At 38.0% G+C, this 26,608-nt stretch overlaps 1 protein-coding gene across 5 annotated transcripts in view; it reads left to right on the forward strand.

Moving 5' to 3' along the window:
* Positions 1-26,213, forward strand: part of LOC106065988 (multiple epidermal growth factor-like domains protein 6) — a 31,289-nt gene extending 5,076 nt beyond the window's left edge. For 2 of the 5 annotated variants that reach the window (XM_056028262.1, XM_056028263.1), the window contains exons 4-13: positions 1,096-1,233; positions 2,640-2,774; positions 12,000-12,069; positions 15,039-15,170; positions 16,058-16,231; positions 19,003-19,203; positions 21,713-21,850; positions 23,569-23,706; positions 24,591-24,731; positions 26,001-26,213. In XM_056028262.1, the coding sequence (XP_055884237.1) occupies positions 12,015-12,069; positions 15,039-15,170; positions 16,058-16,231; positions 19,003-19,203; positions 21,713-21,850; positions 23,569-23,706; positions 24,591-24,731; positions 26,001-26,161 (1,140 nt within the window). In that variant the 5' untranslated portion in view covers positions 1,096-1,233; positions 2,640-2,774; positions 12,000-12,014 and the 3' untranslated portion in view covers positions 26,162-26,213. Of the gene's footprint in view, positions 1-1,095; positions 1,234-2,639; positions 2,775-11,999; positions 12,070-15,038; positions 15,171-16,057; positions 16,232-19,002; positions 19,204-21,712; positions 21,851-23,568; positions 23,711-24,590; positions 24,732-26,000 lie in introns of those variants that run through there. The other 3 variants (XM_056028265.1, XM_056028264.1, XM_056028266.1) reach the window with 3 other exon arrangements.
* The last annotated feature ends 395 nt before the right edge of the window (positions 26,214-26,608 follow it).

A 26,608-nucleotide genomic window follows, 5' to 3' on the forward strand; every position in this document is an offset into this window, starting at 1 on the left:
CCCCCCCCCACCCGGTCCTCAAATGATGGAAAATTCTTAGCTACGCCCCTGGCTTAAAGGCATAGGGGGTCTTCAGTGCTAGAATTTAAAGGTCGTTAGATGAATTTCTTATTTAGTGGCATTAGGGTCTGCTAGTTTCAAGCGTATGTCTGGGGTCATTGGGCGACACCAAGGGGGAAGGCGATAAAAACGTAGATTTATACATTCGCTTAACCAGGGTTATTTATAGAAACGAATTGGGGGGGGGGGGGGGGAAGTTCCATTAAAAAAAGCAAAATAAATAAAAAAAAAATATTTAAAAACTTATACAAAGGGGATGAACTCCGTGCTTTAATCAATGTCTACCAAAATTGTACAGATTATTTCCCTTATTCAATCTCAAACAAAATATTTAATTATTAATAATTAATTACCTAATTCAGTATTTTCTTTATTGACCATTATTCCATTATATTCCTTAGCAATTAGGATCAGAGTAATCACTCTTTAAAATGAAGGATGTATTGTCTTTTTTAAAAAAACTTCTATCAACTCTGTCTGGTAAAAAGTGTGTCCATGTTTTTTTTTCTCCCATACCCATTGTCGGATCAAGCTGAAACTTTGCACAATTATTCGTTGACATAGACAAGACATGAATCAATGAAAAAAAAAAAGACTAGACAATTAATTACTGGTAATTCGTATTTTTGTTTAATAGCAACAAGGGAGACTAATACTTCAGTATTCACAGATATGGCTAAATCTGTTGGGTTTAATTCCCTTAAATTATTGTTAACGCTATTTGTCCCTCACGCATTCTCCGATCAAATTGATACATTAAACAATTATGTATTACACCTAACAAAACATGGTCAATAAAGAAAATACTGAATTAGGTAATTAATTATTAATAATTAAATATTTTGTTTGAGATTGAATAAGGGAAATAATCTGTACAATTTTGGTATACATATATTAAAGGACGGAGTTTATCCCCTTTGTATGAGCTTTTATTTATTTATTTTGCTTATGTTTTTATTTTTTTTAAGTATATTTTATATTTTTGTTTAAATTTTTTTTGTTTTTTTTTTACTTCTTTCCCTTTACGACTTCTAGCTTGCACGCTCTCCTATTCGAGGCTGCCTTGCCCTGATGATTACTGCAAACGTTGTTTCAATGAGCTGTGTGACATGGCGACGGGCCAGTGTAAAATTGGGTGTTTGGGGTATTCCAATTTTCCCTACTGTGATAAAGGTAAGCCAGCTTTTCTAAACCTTTATGTTTTGTGTTCTTTTTTTTGTCCTTTTTTAAATTTTTAGTTGTTAAGATAAAATAATTTGTATTGGTCTAATCAAATGGAAATTCAGTTTGATTGCAAATTGGTTATTGCTAAGGAAACCATACGCGTTTTTTGCTGAGGTAACCATCATGAAAGGAGGGCGGATGTTTTTGGTTATGTTGGCTGAATTCAAGCTAGCAAATACTGTGTGAACGTTGAAGATGGAGACACAAGAGGAGGGAGAGGGGGAGTGTGTTTTGTCTTTTGTTTGTAAATGTTATTTGTATTTGCATCTGTAGTGTTTTTTGCTATAGTAGTTATGCTGAGGTTGATATTTTTCGGTCAAACTGAATTTCCATTAGCTTGGACCTATAAAATTATCTTATCTTATTTTTAGCAAGACGTAAGGCAAAAGAGATGTACATGTTAAGTAAGCGGTAAAGTCACGTTCCCCTTTCAGACCTTTTGGTCTTTAGGGCAGAAGATGTTAAGGTCATCTGTTTCTGTGACCAACTGTTAATGAGGGTGTCATGTGGCCAGCACATCGACAATCCTCTTTTACTTTTCCTCAAATAATCAAATGAACCTCCCGGTTCAGAAGCCAAGTGCTTTACAGCTCAACCACCGCGCCTTCAAGTAAGCTTTAGCTTGTTTATATTATTATTTGTACATTTCTATTAACTATTGGTAATACTTTTTATTTTTGGCATCTCGAACATGGAAAAGAAATTACATTGACTGGTGTGGTGGTATAAGTTGAATTAACCCCCTTTAAGCAATGTAAAAAGAAATAGGCGACCGCTTTAAAGTTTGAAACTAACAAAAGATAACTATAAAACCATCTTTTTTTTGTTCACCAGGCAAAGTGGTTCGTATGTCGGCTTTAGGAGGCTTAAATAAACTTAAGCCCTCTAGTTTAGATTCATGAAGATCCACCTTTTTTTAAATAAATAAATACATTTAAAAAGCGATCACTGTAACCTTTTATATAGATATTATCCAGAATCTACACCCGCCCTTTTCCCAACTGGTCAATTCCAGTTATAGGATCATATTGTATTGAGAAAGCTAAAATTTAAAATTGCGCTAAATAGAATATATATTGCTTCTGGATGATAGTATGATCGGACGATAAATGGTCGGACAACATAATGATTTAGTGTCTACAGATGCTGATGACTAAATCGATGCATGACTAAGGGATCGTTTTGTGTACAACATGTTTGATTTGGAAGTGGTGAAGATGTTCAACTTTAAAATCTTCCATCCTACGTCCATGAATTGTTTCAGCTTGATCTGATAAACACTTTTACCAGAAAGACAGACGGACTTGATATAAGCTTTGTAAAACAAAATATAACAACTCTCTTTTTTCTCACAGCTTGTCTCAAGGGATATTTCGGATTAAATTGTCTCTTTAAGTGTAGCAGCTGTTTCAACGGAAATTGTGACCCTTCAAGTGGGCTTTGCCTCAAAGGTTGTGACGGATTCTCAGATCCACCAATGTGCACTATTCGTAAGTATGTTCACCAAATTTATTTCTGTAATATTTTTCTCTTAAAAAGAACAGGAAAGGTTACCTAACTAACCACCCCTATAGATATAGCAGTAGTTGTGCATACGTCCGTCCACATATGCGTAATGACCTTATATTAATACACATTTAAGATTTTGTCGAGTTGCCTAAATTTGAATTTACTTTTTTTTTGTAACATGCAATGTTTATCTTATCATGGCAATTCCTTTGGCGGTCGTTGGCTTGTAGCACCAATCAGCTCATAGACAACTAAATCGCCCTAGGCGTATAATATCTAAAAAATAATAGAAAAATTAAAACAGCTTGAATAACTTCTTTTGTGACCAATACTAAATATACATTTTTAACACTATAAACAAATTCAACTTGAGATTAAATTAAAACAATGTAGTAGACTTAAGTAGAAATATAAAATGGTATTCTGAATAATAATAGAACCCACCACATTGACAGGTCTTTTCAGTCTGGCGTTCTGAAGTCGTCTGTCCTACTAAGACAGCCGACGATAACGTCACTTATGTTGCATCCTTCACAAACCAATCACTAACCTCTTCTTCCCACCGTTACCATAGAAACACACACACAATCCATAACATCCAACTTTACCTGTTACGTTTCTAGGACCTCGGCCACCCAACTAGCTTCCACCAAGCGTCTCGGTTCTAAACCAGGTCTTTCACTGTCTTCACGCCTTGCCCACCTGCTCGGCGTCTGCACCTGGCATGTTTATCTTATCTTATAAAATACAGACGTTACTTCAAAGATAAAAAAAAAAAGATGATTACGTCCTACGTGTGATGCATTTAGTCATGCATATTAACCAATGCCTTAAATTCCGCCTTTTGGTTTTTCCTGGCTCTCTCAGGCAGACCATTCCATAACCTCTAATAGCCATAATAGCTGTAATAGAAGGGGCATTTGTACAAATTTGTCCTAGCGTGTGGAACAAGGCAAGTTTCTGTAGACCATCCCATCTACCTCTTTCCTTTAAAAAAAACAACAACAAATCTTATCTAAGGGGAAGATGTCCACATTTATACCCATATCTCTCAGTACCATAAGGTTTATTTCCCTTTTTGAAATTTAATTAATAGGATAATTTTTCGATTCATGTTTTGAAATAAATAAAAATAATACACCCTCTGGGTCAGGAGTGTGTTAGTTTATTATGACAAAAGAGAAACAGGACATATTTTATTCCCCTGGCAATAAAATCATTAAAATACAACTGATTGTCACAGCCCCATTTGTTTGGTCACTTAACTGAACTTCTGGGCTGAACGCGGAAATTTCTAAGCTACATTGAGAGGAAAGTGAAATGTATTGTACAGTTGTTTCTAGGGCTCACTACAGAGCGGACTTTTGTATGTTTATAGTATTTACTAGACTATAATTTCACTATTGAGTAGAATATCATTCATATTGCATGGATTGGAATTATGTTTAATTGTACCACTAGAAGTTTATATCTAGATGTTCAAAAAAGGACACTGTATATCTCACACCTTGCTAACCTGTCCAATCCGTTTCACCGTTTCCCAGTTGGGTCTATATGGGCTGCGATCTCTCCCTCTACTGATCGCATTGTACAATATAAGCATATTAAGTTTGTCCACCTCTTGGGCTCGCCCTTCGGCCTCGCATTAGATAGAAGAACCCATTACATTGACTCAAGAGACAGTGACCCTCGAAAATCGGAAGTGTTTAAATGATCAACCTGTTAATGGGGACCCTTCATCCTGACCAATGGATAAAATCCTTTCCCGGGTCACAGGTTCATAAAATGGAATTCATCTGAGACGCACTAGGTGTTTGTATTTCAATATTCAAGAAGGATTTATATTACATATTATCAATTTTATGTACTAAACTTGGTCTTGTGGCTTATGTTTTTTTTTTACGTAATGTATTTGAACCTTTGTCGTGTTTCTTAATTATGACTCAAACTTTAAACAGAAGACCCACAGTATTAAGCACTCAAAGCAATACGCGTGAAGTGAGACACAACGGCGTAGCTAGGGTGGGGGGGGAGGAGGTGGGAGAATTTGAAAATCCCCCCTGGCCACCACTTGAGGGAGGATGGTACCCGAACGAGTTTTTTTTTTCAATTAAAAAATAAATATTACGCTAAATGCAGGGCCCCCAAAGACTTCAGCCCCCCTCAAACAACCCGAATTTATCTGTTGCACTGAAATAGTAGTCATGTGTGGAACTTAAGATTGAAATCTGGTTTTAATGTTTATTTTGTTATACATTTTTGGTTTAGCGTTATTGCATGATTTGTAAGACGATTTCCTAATAGATAATATAGATTACTATTATATTATTGTTTTTCAGTTTTATCTAATAGCCGAATGTGCAGAGGCGTTGATGTGTGTTTAGTTTATTTCATTACAGAAAACATTTTTACGAAACACATTAATTCCCCAAGTAGAAAATGCCATGAACGCACACTAGTAACATGGAGGATAAGTGTTCCCCGGCTCGAATCCCGGTGAAGCCTTGGGATTTTAATTTCGGGATCTTTAGGGCGCCTCTGAGTGCATGCAACTGTAATGGTTGATGTCAACATGACACCCTCATTATCCTGGGCCACAGATGAACATCTGCCCTATAGATTGCAAAGTCTGATTGCAAGGTCTTATATTTAATATGAAGCTAGAAACTGATAGACTTACGATATATTCATGTCTTCCTTTTTTAAAGTTTTTATTTTTAAACATCTCAAACAGGAATATAATTTTCATTCTCCTGCCTTCTATGTAGAGACTTGTCATTTCTAAAAATCATTGTATAAATAAACGTTCCTGTTTACACTTCTCTTGAGACACAGACGCGTACACTATGCGATATTACTAAACCCAAGCTGATCTAGATTATGTTGTTTACACTTCTCTTGAGACACGGGCGCGTACACTATGCGATATTACTAAGCCCAAGCTGATCTAGATTATGCTGTTTACACTTCTCTTGAGACACGGACGCGTACACTATGCGATATTATTAAACCCAAGCTGATCTAGGTTTTATTGTTTTATTTCTTCCAAAAGCCTGCGAAAAAAGCCATGGATATAATTGTTCATGTAACCAAACTTGTCAAAAGTGTAGGAAAGCCACAAGAATATGTGAAATGTGCTTGCCAGATCACCGCCTCAACATCAGTGATCCTTCCACATGTATTCCGATAACTAGTAAGTCTAGGGACTATTATTCGTAGTAATCTTGTGCAGTAATATAAGAAAAGATAAGATAATTTTATTGGTACAAACAAATGGAAATTAAAATTGATTAACGTTGTCCACCTTGGTATACCTGCAACCCCAGCAAAATGAAAAGCTGTTATACGTTTTGTGTCGTTTGCCAGACGGTCTATCTCGTTTCTTTAAATAATAATATAAAATTAGTTTTTCAATACCTATTTTAAATCACTTTTCCGACGTATATGAAATTGAATTTTCTTGCATTAAGATAGTGACAGGATCTATAACAACACAGTAGCCTAAGACAGCCTTAAAATTGTTGTCTTGCCTTGATTAATTTTTATCGATAGTCAAGCATCGATAAAATATAAAAAGTGGGGGAAACGAATGCGTCATTTGTAATGAAGTTCTCTCTGCCATTTGACTGAGTCCGAACAAACCCCCGAGCCCTGCCGATAAGGACATCCAGTATTTTAGGCTTGAAGGCTGATATATGTTCAGCCTCTAACAATGAAATTAACATTAGTGATCTACATTTTGATAACGATTTCATAACATTAGCCAACTCATATTTACCTAAGCCTATGAACGAAAATTTATGGATGGGGGCCGCCGCCAATAAAAATTTTATTAGCGGGTCGCGGAGCCAAAAAGGTTGAGTCATTTGTAATGAAGTTCTCTCTGCCATTTGACTGAGTCCGAACAAACCCCCGAGCCCTGCCGATAAGGACATCCAGTATTTTAGGCTTGAAGGCTGATATATGTTCAGCCTCTAACAATGAAATTAACATTAGTGATCTACATTTTGATAACGATTTCATAACATTAGCCAACTCATATTTACCTAAGCCTATGAACGAAAATTTATGGATGGGGGCCGCCGCCAATAAAAATTTTATTAGCGGGTCGCGGAGCCAAAAAGGTTGAGAACCGTTGCTTTAAGGTCTAGAGGCATTAGTATTCATAATAAATTGTTCACCTCGTTTTTAATTAAAAAAATAATTCATGAGACTTTAGACAATCAAAACGAGAACATGTCTAGAGTATTCTTAGCTCATACGCGGAACACTGTTGGGCTACACCTGAGTTTGTGTGCTAACACAAACTTTCCTTGCAATCTTGTTTTATATTTAGTAAATACATTTTGTTTGTGGAGGCCCCTTATAAGGACACAGCCTCGGGAGGCTTCACAGTCTTTTTCTGTCGTAAATTCTGTCAAGTTCCGTCCCCCCCCCGCCTCCCTCTATAGACGTCACTGTCGCTACAGTCCCATTCCCCCAGCATCCAAATATCTTACTAAAGTGTGCTTTTCTTTTATTTTTTCCCAGAAATTCAAAGAGGCTTCCTTTCTTCTACACTTTTACCGAACGGATCGCCAATAGCTTTAAGTATATTCATTCTTGAGACGTTTTTAGTGATAGTACTAGTGGTGCTTTTAGTTCGGTGTCAGCTTAGGACTCCTTCTGAGCACCAATCGGAAGCTAGCTGAAACATCCTTTTTATGCGTCTGTGTTTATTTATTTGATATTTCTGTATGCTTATTGTTAATAAACGCTATTTTATACTTAGCTTTTAATTTTTTACTTTGTATGTTAAATTGTTTGGTCTGATGCTGTGGCGTAACTAGGAATTTGCCATCATTTAAGGGCCCAAGAGGCTTGACTTCTTTGGAGGCCCCTGAATTTTGCATAATATTTAATGTTAAAAACAATTTCGAACACTCATTTAGGTACTCCCATAGAGTTGGGGCCGGGAGGGGGTTTTCAAATTTCCCACCTTTCCCCACCCCTAGCTACACCACTGGTCTGATGTTAGCGTGGTGATTAAGCTCTAAAACGCTTAGCTTAACAAAGTGTTGTGATCTTTGTAAATGATACCTAGGATCTTTCTGTAGCATCTAAGTTCCATTGCCACGATCCTCCTTTATAGCTCTGCAGTCAGCGTTCAAGACTCGCTAACATAGAAGAATGTGACCATAACCAGGGAACGCTTCAGTCTGACTTTGGTGTTGAGGGCCATGCCTTTCAGGTCTATGCCGTATTGTTTTGAGGTTTGCCAGTGCTGCTGTCAGACACATAATTAAGTTTTAAAAGACGCTGCATCGAAGGGGTGAATCTCTTCAAAGTTTTGATGCAACGGCTACTTTTTGTGTTTCTTACAAAGCTTATATTAAATATCTGTCGATTTGTACGCGTTGTCTCTGCACTCTTTCTCGGATCAAGTTGAAATTTTGCACAAGTGTTTATAGGTATAGACTTAGACATAATTAATTGGTAAACAAGGTTACAAAGAGAGTTTGTGTGGAAACATAAACTCAAAATCGGCCCCCGAGGGTTTCTTCCTCTAAGATAATTAAACGCGTTATTTTTCCCACACCCATTCTCAAAACAAGTTGAAACGTTTAAACACGTTTTTATTGTACCTAATTAAACATGAATGGATTAAAAAATCAACCAATTAGTCAATTAATTACTGGTGAGTATTAATTTTGGTTTGATATGGAATAAAGGAGAAAACTTCTACATTTTTAAAGATAAATTGTTCGATGTTCTTTTCCTTAGATAAGGGTTTTTATTTTGCTTTTCTTTTCTGAAAGCGAATCTTATAATTTAAAAAGTAAAAAATGCAAGCAGTTTTTTAGACAAAAATACAGTTTTACAACTATTCACTGTTAATAGTAAAAAGCATGGCTTGAGCTTTGGAGGCTGATGAGTAGACCAGACCGAAAGGATGCGTGTTTTCAAGTAAAGCGTTAGGAACAGTCCGTCCTAGCCCAGGTCCTTGTCGGTCGCTGCCCAGTTGGTGCTTATTTTGGGCGGTTCAGAGAGCACAAAGTTACAATGGTGTCGCCACTGCATAGAGGACGATGAGACAATAGAACGCATTCTTTATAAATGTGGCGTTCTGCTCGAAAGACAAATATGACTATATGAGAGAGAGAGAGAGGGAGGGAGAGTGAGTGGGAGAGAGTGGGAGAAGAAAATAGAGAAAAAGAGAAGAGAGAGAAGAAGAAAGAAAAAAAAGAGATAGAGAGATAAGAGTGAGAAGAAAAGAGAGAAGAGAGAGGTAGAAAGAGATTGAGAGAAGAAGAGAGTGAAGAAGAGATAGAAGTAGAAGAAAAGAGAGAGAGAGAAGAAAAGAGGAAGAAGAGAGAAGAAAAGAGAAAGAAGAGAGAAGAAAAGCGAGAAAAGATAAAGAAAAGAGAGAGATTGAGAGAAGAAGAGAGAGAAGAAGAAGAAGAAAAGAGAGAGAAGAAAAGAGAAAGAAAAGAGAGAGAAAAGAGAGAGAGAAGAAAAGAGAGAGAAGAAAAGAGAAAGAAAAGAGAGAGAGAAGAAAAGAGAGAGAGAAGAAAAGAGAGAGAAGAAAAGAGAAAGAAAAGAGAGAGAAGAAAAGAGAGAGAAAAGAGAGAGAGAAGAAAAGAAAGAAAAGAACAGATAAAGAAAAGAGAGAGATGAGATTGAGAGAAGAAGAGAGAGGGAGAGAGAGCTGGTCTGTGTTTGGCAACTGGGCCTCCCTTATTTATACGGGGACAAGTCGACCCTAAGACTCACTGGCGATTTCTTTCAAGTACTCTAAGGAACTAATTCTCAGTATTTTTTTTAAATAAAGGGGTTTCTGATACGGAAGCATATTGCCTTTAAAAGAGACAGTGGTAGAGCTCTCACGAACCAAATGGACATATCTGAAACCCTTACCTATTAAATAAGTCAAGAAATAACTTTCTATAATTCAACATTTTGTCCACGTCTAAAACCATTATGCTTTGTGCATTTTACAAAAACTTAATTTTGTTCCGTAAAAAAAGAAAACAACATTATTTGTTACTTACAAATATTCCACATTTCAAATTTATCAGAAATACATTTCCTACTTGTGTATAACTTTCAAAATCATGCAAAGCTTATGTGGATCTAGTATCTATAGAAACAAAACCGAATGTCTATGAATCTTTAAATGTTTTAATTTATTAAATTGATTTTTTTTTTCTATTAGAATTTAGATTTGTATACAACAATAAACCTGCCGAAGGTAGGAATCTGGTGTAAGAAATATTTTATATTGATTTTCTTTCGTTTAGTCTCGCTAGTCCTTCACTTCTACTATTAACTAAGGTTTACTGATGTCTACAAACGCGACATGAAGCTCTTTAAAAATTAACAATAAGGGATTGGAAAAAAGAGGCACTGGATAGATCCACACGGAGAGCGAGCATAAAGGAAGGGTCCCTGATTGCAGATGTCATACACAACAGTAGTAGACAGAAGGCTGAAAGTACAAAGGCGCCTGGGGATTATGTAGAGCATTTGTAGAAATGCTCTTTCTTCCCTAGCGCTATTAGAGCATGGAATGGGTTGCCTGAGCTAGCCAGGAAAACCAGTGACTTGGCAGAATTTAGGGCATTGGTTAATATGCATGACTAAACGCATGACGCGTAAGACGTAATCATCTTCTTTTTTTGAAGTAACGTCTGTATCATATAAGATAAGATAAGATATGCCCAACCTGTGTCAGCAACTGTGTATCAAGGATTGGCCTCTCTAGTCACACAAGAAGTTGCAAAGGGAAAAGATTATCTATAAGACAATGCCACAGATCAAAGTATTGCAAATATTTTTGTCTTGCGACAAATGCAGAAAAAAATGGAAGGATCAGAACCGATACTTGTATGCTGCTTTTACCGAACTCCCTTATGGACACAGGGAGTCGCGATGTCTTCTGAATGATTTTATCTCGACTCAAGATGGCCTCCAAGATTCATGGCTATTCTGAAGCAACTACACGAGGTTATGAAAAGTCACACCAACATAACCCTTCCCATAGCTATAACTCTAACTGTAGCTTTAGCTATAGTAAAGTAAAGTTCCCCTTTCAGACCTTGTGGTCTATAGGGCAGATGATGTAAAGTTCATCTCCAACGCCTCGTGTCCCAAATCAGTTTCCTGTTAACTCTTTCTCTCCGTAATTGTTTACTACATTCTGGTGGAATCGACGTTGGTATTGTCAGTTAGGAGAGAAAGAGTTAATTCATTTGGCAGGTTTCATGCCGATGATATGCACCTCTAATGTTTTCAGCGAAAAAGTGTTTGTGGTCAGATTCAGTGTCCCGGTGTTTAAAAGTGACTCCCTTTGCGGATTTATGTCCTCACTTAGTATGAATATTAAAGAGTTCCTCAGAGTAAGCGCCCCTTACGCCGCTGTAAACAAGGAGTGAAAAGGAAGCCTCTATTTCACAGTGTGGCACAATGAACTACGGACTGCGGGCTATATCCAGTCCGTCGAGCGGCGCCACTCGATCCGCGAAATACTCGTCCACAGTGCATAACAATTAATCTTATCTTATTAAATACAGACTTTACTGCAGAAAGAAGTTAAAAACCAACCTACTTACGAGACTAAGACTGCTTTGATCCTTATGGAAATTTGTTGTGAATACAAGGACTCTATTCTCATAGTTAGAATAACAGAAAAATCTAGACGTGGCCAGTGACTCATGAGTATGAAATTGATACTGTCTAGTGGCGAGAAAAGGTGTGGCACCATTTGTTTTGACTAGAGAACAGTTTCGGTTGCCGACCTTTAACAATATACTATACAGTAATCAAAAAAGATGAATCAATGTTACTTCACAACTAATTTCAAGAATCCATTAGAGTTGCGTCGATTCTAAGGCATCCTTAAAAATCCCGAAATTTTAAATCCCTGTCTTCAATGGGATGAACCTGAAACCCTTAGTTCGTAAACCAAGCGCTTTACCACTCAGCCAGCATGCCTTCTAGTTTTAGTCTTTACAGAAATTTGTAGTAACCATCAAATAAGCCGAATGGATCGCGAAGTTCTTGCGACAACTTATGGATTTTATCCAAGATGTACTTGACAATATCAACTCTTTTAAGTAGGCTATGCATTAGTAGACTATAACCCTACAACTAAAATAGTAACAATTGTTATCATATCACTACAAACTGTCTTAAGTTCTAATAGTTTAATTGCAACTAATTTGCAGGCTTACAAAATTACTATGAATGTGCTATTCAAGTGTTTCATTTTGAGTATTGTTTGCTACGTATACACAGGTAATTCTTTGTTCTTTATGTTGTATTTAGAATATCGTAAGCTTTACAAAATTAATGGAAAATTACTGTTTTATTTAATGTCTTTTAAAGGGAAATAACTTCTACATTATTTACCATAGACATAAATAAATATAGACTTGCCGAAGGAAGTAACTTCATGATATAGATATGAATACTTAACTTTTATACTGCTCATAAATACTGTATAATAAAGTACACAAAATTTTAAGTCACAAATTTTCGTTTCATAAAACTCTTTAATCGGCCAGTCTATATTTATATACTGCGTTGCTATTTACTTGAATAGGCTTTTTTTTTCTTAATATAAAGAAAATTGTGTTATTTTGCTTGTTTTTAAAATATACATAAATTCACCTTCAAAGTAGATATATGCAGATGTCCAGACAAGCAAAATACTTAAGAAGAATGCTGAGGAGGATTTAGCCTTAGAGTTCGAATTCAGGTCGCTTACTTTTTGTTTAACTACTATGGCCTCCTTCAGTCGTGAAGCGACTATGGATCATCTTGGTGAGATGAATGCCTGGGCATTAGTTGTGGTCGCCCACACATCAGTTCCCCCCTCTCCACGCAGCTGATGTATCCAAAGGAACGGCAGTGCCGATACAGTTTGGGGTCAGCGGTATCGCAGGTTCTGCCAGAGTGTAGCAGTGGGTGCTGCAAACTGCCTTAGGGTCGCCAGCTCCTGATTTTTCCTCACGGTTGACTCCCGAAGCCTTTCCCATGATTGGCTATAGCTGCAAGGCAACAGAGGTTTGAATTCAGTTTTCCTTCTCCTAGGTGGGTAGCCAGCCATGGCTAACGAGCCTCTCCTGCCCGAAGCTTACTGGTTAAGGCGCCAGTTACTCGCCTTTGCCCCTTCTCCTGTTAGTGAGAACAGATCCGCCGGACTCAATATCTGAGTTACACGTAAAGGACAGGAGTTGGACTGGTTGTCTGAGGCTATTCGAGACGCATGCCATTAGGAAGCATTTTATAGGTAGTGGAGTGCTTACATCAGTGATGCCCAACCTAATTCGGCCCGCGGGCCTTTGTAATTTCCTACACTCGTCTCGCGGGCCACATGAACGAAAAGTTATAAAATGAAATGAAATTGTTCTAGAGGTATTTCGGTAGAAACCTATGGATTTAATACTTAATTAATAGGTTATTCGACAATTATTTTTTTTACGCGATAGACACTATCGTTATCTCTCTACTTCAATGTGAGCAACACCGGCTCATGTTGTGGTCTCTTTTTGGTAAATTTCCATGGATCCGCCAATATCTAAGCATAGTTTAACAATTTTTTTCGCGGCTCAAACCTAGAATGCCAACATATTAACTTTATAATGCTGTTTTTGTGTAGTTGTTTTATCAACCACACTTTCTTTATACAATAAATATGTTGGCTTATTATCATGTCCATCAACACACAAATGTTAAAGTTTATGGTACCAATCCATCAGAGAAAAAGTGAGGGCCCAAACGTAGGTAAAGGTACATTTTTTCGACCTTTTTTTTTTGTTTTGTTTGGAAGGTAGATTTCTACACTTAGTGCCGACATTGCGGCGGGCCGGATGGAACCACGTCGCGGGCCGGATATGGCCCGCGGGCCGTAGTTTGGGCATCACTGGCTTACATCCATTACCACTTCCCGCAATGACAACCTTGCGGAACCTACTTTTTGTTTATAGATGCATGAAAATGCATGACCCAGATATCCGCTTCTTTCTTCCCCTTCTTGTCTGGTCCAGTCACGTGGTAGGATCATAGCGTATCGAGAAAGCTAAGAGTATGAGATTGTGCTAAACAAAAACTTTAAAATATTTTTAATCGCGCAGATTTATTACTGTTGGCGTACTTTATATCTCATTCATCGAGCGCTTCTTTCATTAGGCAAGACCGAAAGGTTACGCATGCGCAGAACTTAAAATCTCTCAAACCCTTGATCTAATTCAAGTCTAAAATCATAGAAATACTCTTTGCATTGATAGTTTTATACTTTAACACATGAACATACTAAATAGAGTCCATTCATTGCATATGTAAATCAAATTAACTTTCAAATTTGTTTTTCTAAAGCATTTTTACATACAATCGTTTGCTAGAGCTGCGACTTAGCGCTTAATACATAGACATTACCGAAAGGTCACGCATGCGCCGAACAGAAAACGTACAAGTCTTAATTAGGTCGATTAGCTATTTTATTTTAGCTCCATTTTTATATTCACGCATTCGTTTATCTTCTAACATTATTATTGTGTTTCATTGTTTCTGATAGACTAAATCAGTGACTATATCAGTGACTATATCAGTGACTATATCAGTGACTATATCTATATCAGTGACTATATCTATATCAGTGACTATATCTATATTAGTGACTATATCAGTGACTATATCAGTGATTATATCAGTTACTATATCAGTGACTATATCAGTGACTATATCAGTGACTATATCAGTGACTATATCAGTGACTATATCAGTGACTATATCAGTGACTATATCTATATCAGTGACTATATCAGTGACTATATCAGTGACTATATCAGTGACTATATCTATATCAGTGACTATGTCTATATCAGTGACTATATCTATATCAGTGACTATATCAGTGACTATATCAGTGATTATATCAGTTACTATATCAGTGACTATATCAGTGACAATATCAGTGACTATATCTGACTATTTCAGTGACTATATCAGTGACTATATCAGTGACTATATCAGTGACTATATCAGTGACTATATCAGTGATTAAGACCCGCGGGCCGCTGGAAATATCTGACTAATAGCCTTATAAAGAACACATTTATAGAAAAAAAAATATTTTGGGAAGGGGAGATTAATAGAGCTGGTGAGTCTGCTAGCTAGTCGTAACCGATGACAACAACCCCTAGCGACGCTACTGCATACTGCATTGTATCGCTGCTTGAAAATGATATCCTCTTTTTTATTAGCGTGCCCATTAAACTATTTTGGACCCTCCTGTCGCTACAAGTGTAACTGTCTAAAAGGCTGCGACAAGTTCGGTGCCTGCTTAAACAATTCCGACTGCATTCCTGGATGGTTCGGCTATTTGTGCCAGTTACGTAAGTCAAACAGCGAACCGAATTAGATTTCAATCATACTGATGCACTTTTTTCACTTAACTCATCTCTCAATAATTTTGTACTATGGATAATCCAGATTATTTCCCCTTTTCAGATCTTGCGATCTATAGCGCAGATGATGTTAAGGTCATCTGTTTTTTTTTAGCCAACTGTTAACGAGCAGGGTGTCATGTGACCATCACAACGACCAATCGCATTTACCCTTTTAAGTTGGTTGGACTCAAAACCCACTGGTAGGGGGCTTTAAACTCAAAATCCTCTTGACTGTGAAAGGCCAAGTGATGGTTTAGTATTAAAATTTCACCTAAAAAAAAAAATTAAAGCAAAAGATCAGTCACTAAACTCAGACACCCACCTGCGGGCAGGGCCGGTCTTAGACCACTGCAACCTATGCGGTCGCAATTGGCCCCGCGCTTTCATAGGCCCAGCGCTTTCATACGCCCCGCGCTATTAAATTAAACCATAATAACTTATATATAATAACAGGGTTTCCACTGCCTCCTGATTTTTCAGGAAATTTCCCGAAATTATTAAAGTCTCCTGAAAAATGGACAATATTGTCATATTTTGGGGTGCCAATAAATAAAAACATCATTTAATAAAAATTTATTGCAAAGACGAAAATATTTTCTAACTAAAATAATCTTAATTTTGACATTATGCTTATCCCTACCCAGACTAGGCCCCGCGCAATCCGTTTCGCATAGGGCCCCGCAATATCTAGGGCCGGCCCTGCCTGCAGGGGGGGGGGGAGAATTTCATTTCGGCTACGCACATTGTTAGCAGGTCATTGTGGGGTCCAATTACTGCAGTAACCCTGCTGTCTATGCTCATCAAATCTTGATGTTAAGCTGTGATTTCCACAGAAGACTTGATGCTGGTTGAACCAAGGCCTACAGTGACGCCCGTGGTCAAAAAGGACCTCACGGAGCTAGTAGACGGAAAGCGGATCACTTGCACTTGGTACAGCGTAGTAGCCTTCCAAGTCAACTTTCTGGTCCCAACAGACATAACTGTCATCAGGGTCTATGTAAGAAAAGGTAAACAGGGGAGGGCATCACCCTCATTATCATCATTATTAACATCATCACCTTCACCTACATCTTCATCATCATCATTACCATCATCATCTTCACCAACATCTTCGTCATCATGATCATCATTACCATCATCATCTTCACCAACATCTTCGTCATCATCATTATGATTACCATCATCATCTTTACCAATATCTTCGTCATCATCATCATCATTACCATCATCATCTTGACCAACATCTTCGTCGTCATCATCATCATTACCATCATCATCTTCTCCAACATCGTCGTCATCATCATTATCATTACCCTCATCATCTTCACCAACATCTTCGACATCATCATTATCATTACCATCATAATCTTTACCAACATCTTCGTTGTCATCATCATCATTACCATCATCATCTTCACCAACATCTTCATCATCATTATCATTATTACCATCATCATCTTCACCTACATCATCATCATCATCATCATCATCATTACCATCATCATCTTCACCAACATCTTCGTCGTCATCATTATGATTACCATCATCATCTTTACCAACATCTTCGTCATCATCATCATCATTACCATTATCATCTTCACCAACATCTTCGTCATCATCATCATCATTACCACTATCATCTTCACCAACATCTTCGTCATCAATATCATTATTACCATCATCATCTTCACCAACATCTTCGTCATCATCATCATCATTACCCTCATCATCTTCACCACCATCTTCGTCATCATTATCATTATTACCATCATCATCTTCACCAACATCTTCGTCATCATCATCATCATTACCATCATAATCTTCACCAACATCTTTGGGCATTGTCTATGGTCGGAACGATGTTGGTCACACAGCAGTTCCCCCCTCTCCACGCAGCTGTAGTGACCAAAGCAACGGAATATCCGATACAGCTTGGTATCAGTAGCGCCCCCAGGCTCTGCCAGACTGCAGCTCAGTGTGCAGCAATCTGTCTAAGGGTCACCAGCTTCTGATTTTTCCTCCAGGTTGTCTCCCGAAGTCTTTCCCATGTTTTTTGGTATAGCAGCCATCAAGGCAGCGGAGGTTTGGATTCCGAGTTTTCCTTCTCCTAGATGGGTAGCCAACCAAGGCTAACGAGCCCCTCCTGCCCGAAGCTTCCTGGTTTAGGCGCCAGTTGCTCGCCTTTGCCCCTTCTCCTTTCGGTGATGATAACGGTTCCGCCGGGCTCTGAACCACACGTGAAAGTCAGGAGTTGGACTTGTCAGAGGCTATTTGAGACGCGTGACATTGGAAGCATTTTATAGATAATAATGGGCTTAAGACCATTACCACTTCCGGCGTTAACAACTTTGTGAAACCTAGATTATGTAATTTCATGTGTTAATTTACAGGCATAAAAAAATGTAAAGTGGGGGCGTTGGTTTGGGGGGGGGGGGCGTTTAAGAGGGTCTAATAAACAATTACAATTAATGAAACCAAATTGTTTTTCTTCTTCGTCCCCTCGTTCTCATTATTACTTTTTAGTGTTCAGATAACTAGACCAATAGGCGAGCTGGTTTCCAAATCAGGGAGCGCTACATAGAGTATTTGTCATTTCTGTCCCTTTATTAAAGATTATAATAATAAATTAAAGCTTTTTTTTTGTGACAAGAGGGACAATAAGGGTAGCTACTTTTGTTTTCAATAAGAGTTAGTCCCCTTTAATACTTGATTAAAGTCCCTGTTAACTGTTTACAATTGCCACTCTCTCTTGAGTCTTTCAACTGACCAGCGTAGTTTGAACTAAAACTAATACTTGTGTTGTTGTTCTATTACTGTGTTACTCAAGAGGAGTGTGCCACTGTTGTGGGAAGAGTGTTTCGATAATGAGCTAAAGTAGACTTTATTTATTTGTTAGTACTAAGTTGGTTCATGTAAATATTATCTCTACTTAGTCTCTTATTCTTTCCTGTATGATTTTTTTTTTGTAAAAGACATCGTTTGTTTTGATACGAGACAGTAGTGTGTCTCTTGGATGACGTCATTTCATTGTTAGTGTATGTATGACATTATTGTAAACCATCGTTTTGGTTTTTGACATAAGACACTATTGTATCTCTGTGATGATGGTTCTTTAATCATGTAGACCTGAACCTGTTTTCCTACTTTGATTTGTTTCATTATGTCATTTTCTTTTGTTTCTAAATAAACTCCATCACATACACATGGACAGATATCTCAGTATTATTACTGGTCTGTCTCAGTAATTTTGTATATCTAGAGGCTATAGTTAATAGCCTAGATAATATAATTTGGGACCACAAAGTACCACTTGACTAACTTGCAGAGTACAGCAAAGGTCACTGGTCTTATGACCTATCCTAATACTAGGTCACACTTTTATATAGCGCTACTTTCATGCTTACAGCATGCTCAGAGCGCTCTGGTCCAATCTCATTTGGGAACCGGTGGGAGAGGGGAATATCTGGGAGAAGGTTTATCCGTGATGCTCTATAAACTCCGCTGAGTCGGGTATCGGCGCGGTGGCTGAGTGGTTAATCGCTCGGCTTCTGTACCTGAGGTCCTGGGTTCGAATCTCAGTGAAGGCTGGGATTTTGAATTTCCGGATTTTTAGGGTCCACCCAAACTCTAATGAGTACCTGACTTTATTTGGGGAAAGTAAAGGCGGTTGGTCCTCGTGCTGGCCACATGCAACCCTGCTCGTTAACCGTTGGCTGTAGAAACAGATGACGCTAACACATCATAATCATTCGAAACCTTTTGTTTCGTTTATGAGCAGATGAAAGGTCGGATACGATGGGAGGAAGCGTGAACGTGTCCAACGACAACTTCCAGACGAGCCTGTGTATCAACGGAAGCAGGAGCGTGGAAGTGGACAATGGAACCATAGATGTTTATTGCACCTCATCGGCCCCAGTCAAACAGCTTCGTGTGCGTACGTTCGGAGTAACAGGGGAATGTCATATTTCAATCAGTAAAGGTAAAGTCTGCCCCCCCCCCCAAAAAAAAATAAAGAGCATTGTAAACCCTATTGACTGTTTGGTCGTGAAATGTTTAACTAGTTTCGAATGTTTCGTCCGATTTTGAAAATATATTTACATTCTAGCCCAAAACTCCCTCAGGACGACGGGTAGGGTTCCAACCCCGATTCCTTCATAACCACCGAACAACAGTCCAGAGCGCATGTGACACCACCAGACAGTCATCCCTCAGTAATGAGACTTGTCTTCGAGTTCGAAGCATACGGAGGACTGCAAAATCAATCAGCTAACACGAAACACTTTTATGTAATTTGGCTAATGTTAAATGTGAAGCGTTATGAATACCGATTTATGTCGAATGTAAAGCGTTAATTAAAGCCAACTTATGCAAAATGCAAAAAGTTTTATAGAATAGTAAATTAAAAGGGATATTTTGTTGACCTCGTTAGAATACCCCACGAAGACAGAGGGCCTCTGCCACACATGATAATGTACGCAGGAATCCTTTAAAGACTGCTAGACTCCGTCTCAAATTTTCTTCCTAGTTTGAAGTTGCTATTTTAAGAAAAACTCTTGGTATCATCACGTAGGTTAAAAGCAATCGAATTAACATGATAACTAGAACAAATCTACGTCAAGTGACCAATAAAATGGCCAATGAAGTGACCAAAGAACTGACTGACGAAGTGTCAAATGAACTGACTAATGAAGTAACCATTAAACTGACCATTTAACTTACAAATGAAGTGACAATAAGGATGACCAATGGTTTGACCAATGAAGTGACCGGTAAATTGTCCAATGAAGTGACCAATGAAGTGACCAATGATGTGACCAATGAACTGACCAATGAATTGACCAATGAATCGTCCCATCAAATGACCAATGATATGACCAATGAACTGACCAAAGAAGTGACCAGTGAATGTCTCATCAAGTGACCAATGATTTTACCAATGACGTAACCAATAAAGTGACCAATGATGTGACCAATGATGTGACCAATGATGTGACCAATGAAGTGACCAATGATGTGACCAATGAACTGACCAATGAATTGACCAATGAATCGTCCCATCAAGTGACTAATGATATGACCAATGAACTGACCAAAGAAGTGACCAATGAATTGTCTCATCAAGTGACCAATGATTTTACCAATGACGTAACCAATAAAGTGACCAATGAACTGACTAATGATGTGACCAATGATGTGACCAAATAAGTGACCAATGATGTGACCAATAAACTGACCAATGAACTGACCAATGATGTGACCAATGACGTGACCAATGAATTGTTCCATTAAGTGACCAATGGCGTAACCAATGAAGTGACCAATGGCGCCTTCATTAAGCATTAAGTACGTTATATAACAATCATTAGGCGCTCAGGCATAGAACTGGAGGCGTCCAGAAGCGTTGTGGTAACAGTGGTATGTCATATATACTACAGCCTACACTTACTAATCCTGAACCCGCACATATTGACACTCGCCCACGTATTTCTAAGATCTATTTACCCATACAAGATGTTCGTTAAATTAAAACGGTGATACCCAACCTAGATCGGCCCTCGGCCCATTTTACACTCCGGCACTCATGTCGCGGGCCACATCAACGAAAAGGGAAAAAAATTAATTGACAACTTTTTTGAGAACTCTTGTTGCAAGTCCGCTGAGACATCCAACCAGACTTTTTCGTTTTTCTTCGAAGTGTTAGATTTAGAACCTACTTTTTGTTTTCTCCCATAGCTTAAACACAAACCTATTAAATCAGCGGTTCTCAACCTTTTAGGCTCGGCGACCCCTTTTTACAACACCCCACTCTGCCGCGACCCCCCCCCCAGCACACACACACAGCAATAGAAGAATGGAAAAAATCAATTCATTTTTCGATGGTCTTAGGCGACCCCTGGGAAATCGTCAATCGACCCCCAAAGGGGTCGCGAGCCACAGGTTGAGAACCCCTGTATTAAATGGTACAGTTCCACCTGAGTTGATACGAAAAGACGATCCAAATTTATGCAGGGATGATGTCCTGGGTCGCACACACAAGAGGTCAAGGACGCGGCTAGCTTAATACGCAGCGAACATTTTTAAAGAATTAAAAATAATAGAAGATTCATGTCGCATGAAAATTAAAACATATTTTTTTTTCTTACAAGAACAGAAAAATATTTGAAAATTAGAAAAGCGCAGAATGGAAACCGTGGAAGATAGAGTGAGGAGTGGTTTCCTACATTTTTTTTCCAATTTTTGGGCGGGCCTGATATGGCCCGCGGGCCGTATTTTGAGCATCACTGTACTAGAGGATACACCGCCTCAGAAGGAAACATTAATACAAATATGATTACAATCTCTCAATCAACACTCAACGCAGCCCACACCTTTATGGCTATATAATACCTCTTCCTACAGAATGTATTATCTCCCTTTACAATCTCGCAATCAACACTCAACTAAGTCCACACCTTTATGAATAATTCTTCTTATGTCTCTTCCTACAGACTGTATTATCTCCCTCTCGAGGCTTCCTTGCGATGCCGATTACTGCAAACGATGTTTCAACTTCAAGTGTGACAGGTCGACGGGCCAGTGTTATGTGGCTTGCTTGGGTTACTCCAATTTCCCATACTGCGATCAGCGTAAGCTAGGCTTTTAAATTTTCATCTTCTGGTCAGGGGCGTAGCTAGGAATTTCCCATCATTTGGGAGCCCGGGGGCCTTGACCTCTTTGGGGACGAAATTTTTACGTAATATTTATTATTTAATGTAAAAACACTCATTTGGGGGTCCCTCCTCGAGAGGGAGACCGGAGGGATTTTCAAAGTCTCCCCCACCCTAGCTACGCCAATGGTTCTGTTTTTTTTTTAAGGTTGTATGCCTATACCATCCTGATTTTATTTATCTTAAAGCCTTTACCTTAATGCAGGGCCGGCCCTAGGCCACTGAAACTTATGCGGCCGAAGTGGGCTCGCACTGTCATAGACCCCACTCTAATTCTAGGTGTAAATTTTTATATTAAACCATCAAAGCTTATAACAGGGTTTCCGCGAGCTCCTGCCTTTTCCGGAGTTTGTGAAAATTTTCTGAAATAGCAAAAATATACGAAAAAATCCTAAAATAATTAAAATCTCCTTAAAATTCATAACAACAACAATACCCGTAACTGTGGCATGTGGTGAAAGAAGCTTCTAGTGCCACAAACTAATAAAAAACATTACTTGAGGTCAACAATTCTCGAAGATTAAATAATTTGGAAATTCTTATTATCGACAGCATGATCTATGTAGAAAACAGAATTTCGATAATGCACTTTAAAGACATCGATACACGTAAGGCCTTTAAATAAAAGTTGATTTGATTGTGAATTGTGTTTAGTAAACAAAAAGTATAAAATGCAAAGACGAATTTATTTTCAAATACAAAATCTTAATTTTCATTTACTATCGCTATATCCTTACCCAGACTGGGCCCCACGCAATCCGTTCCGACCTTAGAGGACTTGGTAACTGTGTGTTAAAACGATTGTCTTCCGAACCGTTAGGGTCTCGGCATCGTGATTTTTGGGATGCACCTGGGTTCACCCATCTATAATGGTACCTAACATTCGCCGGCGACTTGACACTCTCGTCGGGCAAAGAAAGAAACGATCTTACATTCATCATTTTTTTTAGGCAGATTTCTTGGAAATGGTAAAGCTTCTCTGCGTGCCTTCTGTATTCGATTCTCTCCACGTTTCAAAGGCGTACGCCGTAGAGCAACGATGAGAGAACGATTACCCGAAACGTCTCTAGCGTTACACCTGTAGTGATGCCTAGTGGTGCCATCGTTAGAATATTAATAAGCAAAAGACAAAAAAAAAATCGTGTAATTACTTTTTTAAAACAAAGATTATCTAAAGAAAAATAAAACGCCAATTACTGGAAGTGGTTTGGTCTAGCTCTCTTTCTGTTATATAGAGATTAATTAATTAATTAGCACTAATTGATTAACTAATTGGTTAATGTTTAATTGATTTATGTTCCTAGGGCGTAGCTAGGAATTTTCCATCGTTTTGGGGGCCCAGGGAGGATTGACCTCTTTGGGGTCCCTTCATTTTGCGTAATATTTATGTTTTAATGTAAAAAAAACACTCATTTGGGGGCCCACCTCGGGGGATTTTCAAATTCTCCCCACTCTTACCCCAACCCTAGCTACGCCGATGTTCATGTATTGTCATCGACTATGAATAATTATGTAAAGTTTCTCTTGCTTGATGTGTATCCTCCCTTCTCTTTAATCGTGTACAGCTCAGTATGTTTTTCTTTGAATTTCGTCAATATTTAAAGCCACACACACCTTAATGTCTTTTTTTCCCCCAGCTTGTCGGACCGGTCAGTTCGGATTGAATTGTATATTTCGGTGTAGCCAAAATTGTTACGGCGGAATTTGTGATCCTGCGAGTGGACTTTGCCTCAATGGTTGCAACGGATTCTCAAATCCGCCTATGTGCAATATTCGTAAGTAGGTTTACCATATTTATTTCTGTAAATATTTGTATTTATATTTAAAAGAAAATAATTATATTACGCAGCATTCCACATAGGAGGAAAAGACCTTTTGTGTCGAAATATACATACATATATATTGCTTTAAAAATATTAGTGTTAAAATAAAAAAAAGAAAACAAAAAGTTCTTTGAATTTGACAAGAAAAAAAGAATTATAATCAACTTATATGTAAAAATTGTACCTATAAACTCTTTAAAAGACATTAGGAGGGTAAGATACGATTATTTCATTAAAGCGTCGTATTCATTGGAGCCTCAATGCTTAAGAGGCGTTACAGGCGATTAGCACTATATATGAGCTGATAAAGCTGTTTACAGTTCTCGGGAGACCTGGAGAAGAAACGATTTCTAACGGTGCTATACCCAAGTTGATCAAGGTTGTGTTGTTTACACTTCTTTTGAGACAATGACACGTACATTTCATGCTGTCTTAGACAATACTGTTTACACTTCTCTCGAGACATTGACATGTACATTACGTGATAGCGCTATGCCCATGCTGACTTAGATTATGTTGTTTACACTTCTCTTGAGACATTGACACGTACATTACGTGATAGCGCTATACCCATGCTGACTTAGATTATGTTGTTTACACTTCTCTTGAGACCTTGACATGAACACTACGTGATAGCTCTATACCCATGCTGATCTAGATTATGTTGTATATACTTCTCTTGAGTAGTGACCCTGATGTCACTGAGTGACTGTACCATACTAAAGATGAGCTAGATTACGTTTGTTTCACACCTCTTGAGACACTGACGCGTAGACTATGTGATATTACTATACCCAAGGTGATCTAGATTATGCCTTTTTGTTCTTCCAAAAAAGCCTGCATCGGAAGCCATGGACATAACTGCATGTGTGACGCAAGTTGTCAAGTCTGTAAGACAGGCTCGAGGGTGTGCCAATCGTGTTTGGATGGTTACGTTGTTAGATTGAACAAAACTACCGAATGTATTCCTATGCCTGGTATGTTTATGGACCTTTTTATTATCTATTCTTTTTTTTACAAAGCTTATCTAAACTCACTCTTTCTGGTTGTCTGGTAAAATGTTAGTGCACCTTATTTCTCTCACACACAATCTCGGATCATGTTAAAAATTTAGCACTAATATTTCTTTTATATGACAAAACAAGAATACATAAAAAAAATATACTAAATAGTTAATTAACTGTTGGTAATTAATTGTTTTGTTTTTGGCGTCGAACAATAGAAAGAAATTGTGCTTTACAGCTGTGGTACAAGTGGAATTAGTTCCCTTGGGGAAGGTTAAGCGCTGAGTTCAAATTCCAGTCGTACACATTTTGTTATGCATTTAAAAAGCGTTCGCGGTAACATTAACACAAATACCTCTTCTTTTTTTAAAAATGGTAATAGGATTATAGTGCATTGAGTAAGCTAAAAACACGAAATTTGTCAAAACAAAAGCAGTATAGAGAAAGAGAGAGAGAGAGAGAGAAAGAGAAAGAGAGAGAGAAAGAGAGAGAGAAAAGAGAGAAACAGAAAGAGAGAGAAAGAAAGAGAGAGAGAGAGAGAAAGAAAGAGAGAGAGAGAAAAACAGAAATATAAAAAAAAGAGAGAGAAAGGGAGCGAGAGAGAGAAAGAAAAAGAGAGAGAAAGAAAGAGAGAGAGAGTGAGAAAGAGAGAAAGAGAGAGTTAGAGAAAGAAAGAGAAAGAGAGAGAGAAAGAGAGAGAGAGAGAGAAAGAAAGAGAAAGAGAAAGAAAGAGAGAGAGAAAGAGTAAGAGAAAGAGAGAAAAAAGAAAGAGAGTAAGAAAGAGAGAGAGAGAAAGAGAGAGAGAAAGAGAGAGATAGAGAAAGAGAGAGAGAAAGAAAGAGAGAAAGAGAGAGAGAGAACGAAATAGAGAGAGAGATAGAGAAAGAGAGAGAGAAAGAAAGAGAGAGAAAGAGAGAGAGAGAACGAAATAGAGAGAGAGAAAGAGATAGAGAGAGAGAAAGAAAGAGACAGAGAGACAAAGAGAGAGAAAGAGAGAGCGAGAGCGGGAGAGAGATAAAGAGAGAGAGAGAAAGGGAGTGAGAGAGAGAAAGAGAGAGAAAAAGAGATAGAGAAAGAGAGAGAACGAGAGAGAGATAAAGAGAGAAATAGAAAGGGAGCGAGAGAAGAAAGAGAGAGAGAAAGAGGGAGAGGGATTACATAGATATATTCCTTGCACTAATAACTGTAGTAGTAATATCTACATACTATATTCATAAAGGTTCTTTTGCATTCTTTCCACAGCTCGAGGGATTGCCCTTTTTTCTACTTCCCTTTTACGGAAACGCGCGCCTTTAATTTTAAGTGTACTCATATTTGAGACGCTTTTAGTGATATTGATTGTTATATTTGTATTTATTTATCATCGAAAAACTCGTATAGATAATCATTCAGAATCGGACTAAAAAATTCTTTGATCTGTATCTGTGTAAATAAACGTTACTATGGATGCCTTCACTGACATTGTTTTCTTTATTATTAGAAATTTTATAGCAACGTACTGTGTCTAACTGTCTGTCTGTCTGTCTGTTAGTCTGTCTTGTTAAAATTATGATTTTTTTTCTCCCACGTCCAATCTCGGATCAAGTTGAAACTCTGCACAATAATTCATTGTTACAAAACGTGTATCATTTAATCTCTCTCTCCGTAATTATTTACCACATTCTGGTGAAATCAACGTTGGTATCGTCAGTTAGGAGAGAAAGAGTTAAATATAAAAAAAAAAGCCAATTAATTATATAATTAGTAGTGTCGGCGTTGTGGGGTACCGAATCAGAAACCCCATTGGCAGCGATAAACATGCTCGGAATTACTCCCTTAGAGCACGTGACAGGAAGCGAGCAGTGAGTCTT

Source organism: Biomphalaria glabrata, chromosome 5 (assembly GCF_947242115.1).
Source record: "Biomphalaria glabrata chromosome 5, xgBioGlab47.1, whole genome shotgun sequence".
NCBI classification, from domain to species: Eukaryota; Metazoa; Mollusca; class Gastropoda; family Planorbidae; genus Biomphalaria; species Biomphalaria glabrata.